We start from the raw sequence: 12,014 nt of genomic DNA on the forward strand, positions 1-12,014 counted from the left end.
AGAAACATAATGCTATAAAGCTGTATTCTTTTGCCAAAGTTCTTTCATTTTCTTCTCTATGATTTCTAACTGTTTGTAGAAATGTAGAACATTAAATTTACAGCTTTATTTGTTTTCATATTTAATGCTTTCTCTCCTAGTAGTTTCTTCATTAGTGGTTAACTTACCTACCTTTAAACTCTCTTCTATTTCATTGCAGTAACGTCTTCTCTTGTGTCTGATTTTTTCTCTCATTATTAGGCCCATTATCACCACCTACATCAATTCTGTGGGATGGATGATACAAGATGGAAAGACTTCAACTTGTGTTTTGAAGGAAAATTCAACCAGTTTATTTTTTCAAATCCCTTCCACAATCCAAAGCATCAAAATGATTGTTTACTGAAAACAATTGAAAACATACTCCCAGAACCGCTCAACATACTGATCACCGTATTGTAACTTTACACTTAATCATCAGGATTCACATATATGTAGACAGCCTTGTATTCACCGAAAAATGAAATGACAGGACAATACATTACAGCAGTGGTGGCTTCTGACTGGTGGCTAGATTAATTATGTCGTCTGCATTACAGCTTCCACACACCCTATAATTCCTACCATGTATGCTAGTTACCATGACTTCAAACATACAGGCCAGGTGCAATCGATAACAATTTAGTTTACCTTCAAAGCCGGATGATGAACACTGTTAAATAGCCTGACACTGTCAAAGACGGGACAAAATGTCATTTTTCTCTTGTTGGTTATGTCAATTTGTGCTATAGAATTTCAGCATTTACAGAATAATAGAGGACAACGAAAACTATAAAGAAAAACTGAAGATTGCACTCAATCTGAGAGGCCATAGAAAGGAACAATTCAGTGTCAAAATAGATTTCACTATTGCAGTTATCATGAGAATCATTCAGATACTCAAGAAAGTGCAAAAAATTTAATTTACTTACCAAGTAAAAGTACACCAGATAAGAATGTCTTATTTTCATCAAGTGTCAGCCAGTCTCCAATATCTGGCAAATGGGCCCATTTGTCACCAGTTTGATTTAATTTTCTGAGTATGCAATGGAATGTGACTGCTAATAACCATCTGCAGACTAATTGTTTCATTTTCTGTTTTGTTACATTCTCACGTGAAATGCTTCCCATTTTTGAAGTGTAGGATACAATACACTCATACAATTTTGCAAGTGCCAAAGTACTCCACAAAAAGTACCATATTTGGTGCTCTTCTTCAATGAAGCTGCTGGATCCCAGGCTGACAATATGTAAGACTACACCTATCAATAAAATTTGATTTTCACATTTTACCTGCAAACAGTATTAAAGTAAATAAATATTTTCAACTTGTAACCAGTTATCACTCTGATAATGAGTAACAGTTAAATGTTTATGTCTGCCACATTTTAATTTTCAAATACTGCAAACAATAGCTTTCATTGAAAATTATACTTACACACAGTTATGATTTAACGTTAACACAATGCAACACCAATAAACAAATGAAATATACCAGCGTCTGCAGAAATTTAGAAAGAAAGGTGTATTCAAAATTGGACAATGTATTGAAAAGTGTACCAGCAAGTGATTAAAATTGAATAAAGACTTTATTGATGTAGGTCCAGCAACACCCTCTCTTGTGTAACCAGAAAGTTCTGTAATGAGAGACATCAGCAAATGAAGAGCTGTCCAATGCAGTGGAAAAGTGAAAATAGGTCCAAATCTGTCTCATCAACACCAGAGGGCAGGATAACAACAAAGGTATGACTTCTGCTGTAATGTGATGATTGGTCTCAAGGAAACGGGTTTAACCTTTTGGAAGATCCTGCTGCAAAAGTATGTGTACGTGAAACATTGGATAGAGGAGAGTAGGGAAATGATGAGCAGGTACTTCAACACAAACTGTGACCACAGAACATGTAGAAATGGTAAGGATGCAAATAGATATTCAAGAAATCAGTGAGATGTGGCGGCCAAAAGAGGCGGCATTTTGGAGTTAGTATCATAGTATTATTCATAATAGGTCAGAATGATAGATCAGCAGAGGGGAAATAATAAAGAAGGAAACTGACAACATGGTAAAACATTATATGCAGCAAAGAGAAAGAACATTGATGTTGAATGTAAATCACAACTGGAGTCTGGAATACAATCACAGGTGAAGGTAAGGTATTACAGACATTAACACGGACACTGTTTTAAACACCACAGTCCTTCACTATGCATGGTCCTACTGGAGGTGGTATACTATTGACTTTTTTCCACTTTTTAACTGTCTTGCCCAGTCAGTTATTGAGGGACCTACAGTTTAATGTGGACTCCAGACTTTAGTGCAATTTGGTAGTTTTCATGTTAACAAACATTGCCAGAGGTCAAAGAATTGATAAATAACACATGAAAATTCTAGCACTGACCAGATATCGAATCCCAAACCTTTCAATCAGCAGTCTCACATTTAACCCCTGAGCCATAGAAAAGTAAAGCTAGAGATCAAAAATAACACATGAGCTTGGCATCAGCAACAAGGGTTAATTTAATTCTATGCTGGACATGACTTGATCCATGCACATGCACTTTTTGAGAACCTCCTGAGCAAGAAATATACATGGAAGATGCCAGAGTCAAAGGATGTAACAAACTGACTATTCTTGGGAAAAAATAATCAAGCATAACGTTAAGGACTTTTAAAGTTATCCAAGTCTTGACTACTGGTAGCAATCATAACCAAGTAATAATGAAGTACCAGTTGACATTCAAATAGTTAAGCAGAAATCAGAACTCTGAAAACTAACAAGTTGAAAGAACCACAAACTCAGGTTAAACAATGTTAACTCCAGTACAGAATAACAACAATGTAAGGAAAAGATAGATTGCTACTTACCTTAAAAATAACTTGTTAAGTTGCAGAAACGCAAACTGAAGGTACTTACACATTGTATTTTAGTTGTGCTTGTCTGCAACTTAACATGTCATCTTTATAGTAAGCAGCAATCTTTCTTTTCCTTACAAATTCAGATTACTATGAAATAATGTGAGACAAAAGAAATAATGACTTTTCACAGAGTTTAGTGTGGGGAGCCAATGGAATGGTCTTAAAAGATATGTAAATGCAAGTGAAAGGTGGAAAAAAAGCATTCCGGCCTGCACTGCCGGAGCTGGTGGTCATATGTGCACAAGGTGTGCTTGCTTGTGAGTATGAATGGCATGTGTTTCTCTTTTGCTGATGACAGCTGTGACTGAAAGCTTTATGAAAGTGTTCTTTAATTGTGACTGTCTGCAACTTAACATGTCTTTTTTTACTATAAGTAACATGTATTTTTTACAATAAGTAACATGTCTTTTTTACAATAAGTAACATGTCTTTTTTACAATAAGTAACATGTCTTTTTTACAATAAGCAGCAATCTATCTTTTCCTACATTGCTGAAAAAGTACTAGGACTGAAAATAGCAGAAAAGAGGCAGCCATTGATAAACTGACATGGAACTAGAACTATAAAGGAGCAATGAAAATGTCAATTGTTGACTGTCAACAGCTAAAACATAGGGCACTTGGACATGAAGTTATCCAGAAATGGAGAAAAGTTCTATAAGAATGAATGGAGGAAGAACGTCATGAGATACATACAAAACAAACAGGGTAACATACATGCTGCACACAGACTAATAACCAGTCACTTTAGAGGTGACAGAATAAGTAATAAAATGATTTGAAATGAAAATAGTATTTCAGTAATGGAAACAGAAAATAAGGTGACAAGATGGGAAGAAAACTAGGAGAATGTATATAGTTGCCAGGAGAAATTAGGCCAAGTGAAAATAAGGACAGGATGCAAGACGATGAAAGGAGGAGATGTGACAGCAAATATCTGAATCTCAAAATAATTTGCATGAACTCAGAAGAAATGAATGCCCACAGACTGATGAAATACTAACAAAATTCCTGTAGACATCAGGCCATGGGGCAGAACAACAACTATACAAGCCTGTGAATAAAATTTATGGAAATGGAAAAATCCCAAGAGATTTTGTAATGAATAAAGGAAAATAAAGGCATATAGTTGTGTACAGTGTCACGTGCGTCAAAAATACTTCCAAGAGTACTTAATTGGAGGGTGGATGGTAAAAATGAAAGTAAGGATAGGATCAGTTTGGTATTAGAAGAAGCACTGGCATCCAGGAAGCTCTTTTAGTACTGAGGGTAGTGATAGAGGGCATATTGGAGAAAAACAAGGACACATAAATGGAATTCATAGAACTGGAGAAGACTTTTGATAGTGAGAAATGGAATAAAATGTTTTTAGTTCTTAGATATTGGGTCTCTACTACAGGGACAGAAGAGTAAACCATTCTCTTTATAAAATGCAGACTGAAGTGGTCACCATTGACAGATGGTTACAAGATATCAGAGTAAAGAAAGTTGTAAGGCGGAGTTGCTCATTGTGACCACTGTAATTTAATTTTTAGATAGAAGAGGCAAATATGTCAGGAAAGTAAAGGACTATTTTGATGTAGGAATAAAGACCACACATGGAGCAGTGCTGTTTCATCAGCAGAGGATGTCTCAGTCTGTTTGTGTGTGTGTGTGTGTGTGTGTGTGTGTGTGTGTGACCGTCAGAGCCCAAGCCCACTATGGGCCCCAATCTATTGAAGGCTAGCCAAGCTACACTTGGCCTCAGTTCTCTGTATGTACTGGTGTACTGCTACAGCTCTCTGTGTACCTAGTTGGTTCCTGTTGAATTTTACTGAAACACTGTCTTCAAGCTGTTAATGCTTTAATAGCATAAAGGTGTGTTCAGTTTACTGGCCATGTTGTACTTATACATAATTACATCATAACTGGCGATGAGTGCGGTCCTGTTCTCCATGCAAATTTCTACTCTGGTTGGTTCTCCATTTTTTGTAATGATGGCTGATGGTGTTAGAGAGAACATTTTGTGTTAGTTGGTTGAACAGGAAGAATCATTTGCTAAAGCATTGCACCACCAATCACAAGCACACTACAATCAAACTCATGTATTTCAATCATTTCCCACTGTTTTGTCTAGTCAGCAGCTTCTGTTTCGTCTAGTCAGCATGCTCCTCAGTCTGTGTCATCTGCTGTTTTGCCCTCCATGGCCCCTATTGTTTATCTGCCTCTCTTTTCTATGTATGATGAGTCCAGTGACGAATGGGACGCATACGAGAAACGTCTGCGAGAATACTGTCAAGCTTTTGGGATTACTGGAGCTATTTTATGTTGTGGCTTGTTCCTTTCATGGATACCACCAAGAATGTATTAAGTCCTAAGTCAACTTGTTCCTTTGCAGGGTCTGTCTCTCTTAATGTTTGACCAAATGTGTGAACTACTTTCAAAATACTACTGTAAGCATACCCACGTTATTGCATCCTGACTTGGGTTTTACCACTGTAGAAAGGAACCACATCAATCCTACTGAGCATGGGTGACTGGGTTCCATGGGTTAAGTTGTTGTCGTTATTTTGTGTCCGAGGTGCACAAAGACCCATATGCTGATCAGATGGTGAAAGATGATATCATTCATTTAGCTCCAGATCGTAAGGTGTGAGTGCATGCCCTCCAGTGTGTAAATCCATTCGTCTCCAAGGTTTTAGCTATTGCACGGTTGTTCAAGGTGTTGCAAGCTGCAGGTAACCAAGCTGAGTATTGGTGTGAGGTATCAGAAATCCAACACTATCCTTCGCACCAAGCTCCAGATGGTTCGCAAGGGGAAGATGTGGTTGCAGCAGTCCACATATGATTACAGTGTCAAGGTGAAGGCCTCGCTCCCAGCAGCTGCACCAACAGAGTAAACAGCAACGTACGAGTTCCATGCTTCTGTCCTGCCCAAAACCCTGGTTTACCTGTCATAATTGCAACAAAAAATGTCACATTGTTTCTGTCTTTAATGCAAAACTTAAGCACAGTAATCCAGGTGCAGATATAATGTAAAAATTGTATTTCTATTTCCATTGTGCCAAACAAGCTTTTCATTGATGTTATGGTTTTTCATAAAGTTCTGCACATGCAAGTGGATACAGAATCTGCAGTACCCTTGTTAAACTCATAAACTTATATGGACTTGGGCTACCCTCTGCTTCTTCCTGTGTCATGGAAGTTAGTAAATTATAATGACCAGAGTATTCCTATTCTCGGCCAATTCTGTGCTCCAGTGACCTACAAGTCAGTAGGTCAGTCACTTACATTTTTTGTTGTAGATAACACACATATGGAGAATCTTTTTGAATTAAATGCTTTTAAGTTGTTTGGCTTTACCATTTCAGATGAAGTGATTTAGTGTCTGAACAAGTGCCATAAACACAGTTAGATGCATTACATTCCAAGTTTCTTCATTGTTCTCTCATCGATTCAGGAGTGCCCTTTACAAGTGCACATTATCATAAAACCTTTTGCTCAGCCTCATTTCTTCTGGACCCATCTGCCTCCAGGGGCACTTATGGAACAAGTCAAAGATGATTTAGATCACTTCAAGGAATCCGGCATTATTCAGCCTATTGAGTCAACTGGAGGGTCTATCCCCTCATTTATAGTAAAGAAACTGTACGGCCTATTACACTTCCGCAGTGATTTTAAAGTTTCAGTGAAGGCACAATCTACAGTGGATACATAACCGATAACACATCTGGGTGAACTCTGCAAAGTTATCACATGTCAATATTTTTCAAAAATTGACCTGTTCGATGCCTATTTACAACTCTCTTTAGATACAGAGTCACAACATATGTTAGTTGTGAATACCCCTTTTGGACTGTACCAATATTTGCAGCTGTCTTTTGGAGTCACCAGCATTCCCACTATTTGTCAACACTTTCTGGAACAACTTACAGCATCTGTGCTGGGTTGTGCAAACTATCTGGACATCATTCTAGATTCTGGTGGCTCCACTAAGGAACATTTGCAAAACCTCCATACTCTTTTTTTTCTGTCCTCCAAGTAGTTAAGTTTAAGTGCAAATTAGAAAAATGTCAATTTTTTCAATCTTCTATTATTCATCGTGGGTTTGAAGTTTGTTGGGAGGGTCTCAAACCCCTGCATTGCTGTGTTTCTGCTATTGCATCACTTCCACCCCCCATGTCAGTCAAAGAACTTCAAGTTTTTTCTAGGCAAAGTCACATATTACCATAAATTTTTGTCAGGGCAGCAATAATGTGCAGCTGTTGCACATGTTGCTGTCCAAAGAGACTCAGTTCCACGCTTACGACCATGTTGCAGTTTGTGCCCTGTTTAGTGACATAATATCCAGGCCTCCACTTGGTCCTTGCAATGAACTCTTCAGAGTACAGGTTGGGAGCAGTGCTGGCTCATAGGTACCCCAATGGCTCCAGGTAGCGTACTACTTATGCCTCAAAAATTACTGACTCCTCCTCAAACTAGGTACTCTCAGATAGAAAAGGAAGCTTTGGCTATTGTATATGTTGTGAAGAAATTCCATGTTTTTTTCTACGGTACCAAACTTCAGCTAGTCACTGATCACAAACCATTGTTTCACTTTTTCAGTGCATCTGGGTCGTTACCAGATAAAGCAGCATATCACATTCAATGTTGGGCTCTTTTTGTTTTGCGTCATAACTACGAGATTCATTTCTGCCCTACGAATCAACATGCAAATGCCGATGCTTTGTCCCGCTTGCTAGCCGGTCCAGACTCAAGAGCTGATCAGGACGAACAGCTTTATTTCCACATTGATGTTGCTGCATAGCAGACGGTTGTCACTAGAACATGGATCGTGAAGGCTGTAGCTTTGGATCCCCTTTTGCATAAGGTTATAACATTTGTTGATGGTTGGCCAGATTTGCCACCTTTTCGTGCATCCTACCCCCTCCGTAATTACTACATTTTTCAACAACGATTCTCGGTTGTGGATAGTGTTTTGCTTTAGATGCGGATCACATGGTCCCTCAGGTAGTGATCCCCTTAGTGCATTGCCCGAAAGTCCTCCATTTATTACATGCAGATCATTGGGGTGTATCTTGCACAAAAGCATTGGCCTGTCAACACGTTTTGGTCAGGCTTGGAGGTGACATTACCTGTCTGGTTGCCACTTGTTCACTGTGTGTTATGCACCAAGCAGTTCTTCAGGGTGGTTATCTCCTTAGCCCACGCAATTACATACATGGCACAGTATACATGTCGATTCCACTGGCCCCTTTCTCAACACTTATTGTCTGTTGGTCTCTGACACATATTCTCATTTTTCACGTGTCATTTGTTGTTTTTCCACATCCACAACTGCCACTGTCACAGCCTGTATGTTGCCAGTTCTTTGTAGAACACTGCCTTCGGTTGGTTTCTCTCCTTGCATTGTTTCACACCGTTCAGTAAGAAGAGTCCAGTGGCACTACTCCATGGTCACTAGCTGCAGACACTGCTACACCTACTGTGTCCTCCATCTAGACATCAACCTGTGCAGCCGCCATGCCTCTACCAGCCGGGTGTGAGTGTCTGAGTGCACCATTTTGAATGTAGCCCTAAATGGAGTCCAGGTGCTGGGGACAGCATCTGCGACATCTGTACAGGAGCTCAAGGCACCATAATCAGCTTCACTTTCATTTGGATTGCTAGGTGTCCCCTGATGTCACACCATTGCCTCCAAGCCCATCCACATTGGCTGCCACACCACCTGCTGCTGCCGATTCTCCACTGCTGTGTGGGTAAGGGTATCTGACCTCAGTGGCCAACCAGCAGTTCCTCAACTGCTTCCAACATCATTGTCTATGATTCTATCACCCATTCCTGGGCAACTGCTGATACCCATATCATCAGCACTGCAAGCACCATCACCAATGCCCATGCCTGAAGTCAACTAAATGTTAATTTATTACTGTGTTCAAGTTGTTACTGCTTCCGTGCAATGAAGTTGTCTTCAGTCTACTGATTGTGCTGTTCTTAGACCTAATTACAACAGTTATTTATCATAAACAGATTGGTGTGATATGGTTTGTTAATGACATTGCAGTGGTCACCAAACGTGAAATGGAATTTTGCATGTCATTTAATATAAAGGAATATGTGCTAGCTGATAGCTATAACATGCACTTGTAAGTGGAATTCATCATCAACTGTATGATATTTAGAGGCCTTCAGCAGTGAGCAAAAGAAAAATTAGGTAATCTTGTCCTTAAATTCGGGAAGTTCATAAAAGTGTACATGTACACAATAAGGAGAGAGGGAGAAGGTCAAGCATTTTGGCAGCAGGTCCTGTGGAGTTTGCGAATAAAAATGTGCTGCAAACAATTTTCTTTCAATCCATAATCTCGCTAGCAGGCTCCAATCAACGATATACGAAAATATTCTTGAGGAAATGAATTACCAGAAATGGTTCAAGAGTACATAAATGTTGATAGATGCTGAAAAAAAGAAAAGAATTGCATATATGCATCTCTATTTTCCTGCGGTTACAAAAGTATGGCGATAAGATGGAGTAGAATTACCTCTCATATTGTGAAGTGAAAAAAATTATGTTACACAAATATGGAGTCTAAACAGTAACATTAGTTACATTCACCAAAGTCAAAATGTTCAGAGAAACAAAATAAATGTAGAAGATCATAGTAAATGTGGATATGAGGATAAATGAGGTATCACTTCTCCCACATTCCACAAATTCTCTTTCACAATATTGCAGCAATGCATGTGTAGGACAATGGAAATTTTGGAGAGTTGGATTTACACAGGATAAAGTTTGTAATTCTTCCACTCCTGATAAAGTATACATTGCACCCAGACCAAAATACAGTTTTGACTAGCCACACATAACCAAAAGTTTATACTCTTCCATGGTAAATAATTTTATCTAAGGTTTCATCACTTCATCTCACCATTAAAGTAACACAGACAGTAAAGATTCCTCAAAATTAAAATACAGTTTAGGCATCTATTCTAGTAAGTACATGTACTCACCATCAACTTAGATCTATGCTGGAGACACTCTCTTATCATTACTATATTGAATGATGTCAATAATGCAGCAAAGAGTCGTACAAAATATGATTTGGTGCTTGGTGTGCAGAGAAAACTGTCAGGGCTGTGGATGCAGCACGCAGAATTAAGAACAACGACCAAGACACTTAAAACCAATATTCTTGTGGGCACAACTTTAAAGCTCACCAGTCTCGAACACGGAAAAATAAATAGTACGATCGTGCTCTGCAACAAAGGTATAAAAACTGAATTAAAAATAAGTTAAATGATCAGTGATTTATGTTCTCATTACTTTTAGTGAAAACAAACATGAATGTACAGGTTGTGGCAAAAACATTCTGCCTAATTTAAAGCTCAAATAAAAACAGAGGAATCAAAATAAAGAATCTGTATTAACATGAATTATATTGACTCAGTGGGACTTTCATTTTTTAAACAATGTGTCACTCAAGTAATATCCTTCATTATAAATGCATTGTTGAATGTGATTTCGAAAATTCTGCAGTATTCTAATTTGCATTCCTTGAGGAATAAGAGTAATTCCTTCTTCTTGTATTGCACTTCTTAGGGTTAGCAAAGTCCACAGTTAATATCTGAACACCTCAGTATTAAGATGCCCCCATAGATAAAAATCTCAGACTGTAAATTCTTGTGATCATGCCGACTTGGGACTGCTGCCATGCGAAGAAATCAAGCAGCTGGGAAACATCTGTCCCAGGAGTTGAGAGAAATCTGAGGTTTTGTGAACAGTGGTTCCATCCTCCTGGAACCATACTTGCTCAATCTGCATTGCATTGAATCTCAGTGCAAAACAAGTGCTGATCATGAGACTGTATTGATTAAGAGTTTACTGTCCAGTAACACAATCCTCTTCAAAAAGGTAAAGAACAATTAACCCGAGTCTTCTTATTGGGCACCATACAGTAATACAATCATTATGTAGTGGTTTTCCATAAGGTTCACAAGGTTCTGTCCACTCCAAAACAGGAAATTTTGATGATTAATGCATGCCAATAAGTAAAAATGGGCCTCGTCACTGCAAAGAACCACAGCACATTCAGGCAAGGCACAGTTTGAAAGATGCTTTAAAACGACAACACACGACTGCCACAACCACATACAAATAAATGTAAAAGAATGACCATTTTGTATGCACGAAATTGCAAGTCCTGTTGCAAACCATGTCTGCACTTTCTTTAAAGTTTGATATTGACAAGCTAAAGATTTTCTGTTCTGGAACTGCCCCACAACAGGGAATCTGGAAGCATTTCCAGAAGCAAACTTGACAGCAACAATGCAATAACCATTTACCAGACATGTTTCCACAACGTAAGCACATTCTTCACTCATCCACGGCTTGGTTGGAATTAATTACAGATTACAGTTTGCACCAACTGAATGTCAATTCCATGTACTCAAAGTCCAATTCCATCCCTGTTGTTGTTATTGTTTCGATATCATTATTGCAACCTATCACAACAGCAACATATGTAAACAAAACTTCCCATTGCACAGATATCATTCATGTTAACACCGTTTCTTCATTTTGAACCATCCAATATTTTATTTGAAATTTACCACCAGGTGTAGAAATATGAAACCGGAATTTGGTTGCAATACTTAAAATGTCTGTTGTTTGAAACTGATAAACAATATTTTATTCAAAATAATCAACACTTATTGTTGTTGTGGTCTTCAGTCCTGAGATTGGTTTGCTGCACCTCTCCATGCTACTCTATCCTGTGTAAGCTACTTCATCTCCCAGTACCTACTGCACCCTACATCCTTCTGAATCTGCTTAGTGTATTCATCTCTTGGTCTCCCTCTACAATTTTTTCCCTCCACGCTGCCCTCCAATGCTAAATTTGTGATCCCTTGATGCCTCAGAACATGTCCTACAACCGGTCCCTTCTTCTTGTCAATTTGTGCCACAAACTTCTCTTCTCCTCAATTCTATTCAATACCACCTCATTAGTTATGTGATCTACCCATCTAACCTTCAGCATTCTTCTGTAGCACCACATTTAAAAAGCTATTCTCTTCTTGTCCAAGATATTTATCGTCCATGTTTCACT

The 12,014-nt window shown here is 38.5% G+C and overlaps 1 protein-coding gene across 1 annotated transcript in view; it reads right to left on the reverse strand.

The window, feature by feature from the left end:
* The window catches only part of LOC126273370 (GPI ethanolamine phosphate transferase 2), a 78,126-nt gene that overhangs the window by 24,920 nt on the left and 41,192 nt on the right, over positions 1 to 12,014 (reverse strand). Inside the window, exons 8-9 of the mRNA XM_049976920.1 lie at positions 9,919 to 10,164; positions 951 to 1,311 (exon numbers count right to left, since the gene is read on the reverse strand). Coding sequence (XP_049832877.1) covers positions 951 to 1,311; positions 9,919 to 10,164 — 607 coding nt within the window. The remainder of the gene's footprint in view (positions 1 to 950; positions 1,312 to 9,918; positions 10,165 to 12,014) is intronic.

This window comes from Schistocerca gregaria, chromosome 5 (assembly GCF_023897955.1).
Source record: "Schistocerca gregaria isolate iqSchGreg1 chromosome 5, iqSchGreg1.2, whole genome shotgun sequence".
Classification (NCBI taxonomy): domain Eukaryota; kingdom Metazoa; phylum Arthropoda; class Insecta; order Orthoptera; family Acrididae; genus Schistocerca; species Schistocerca gregaria.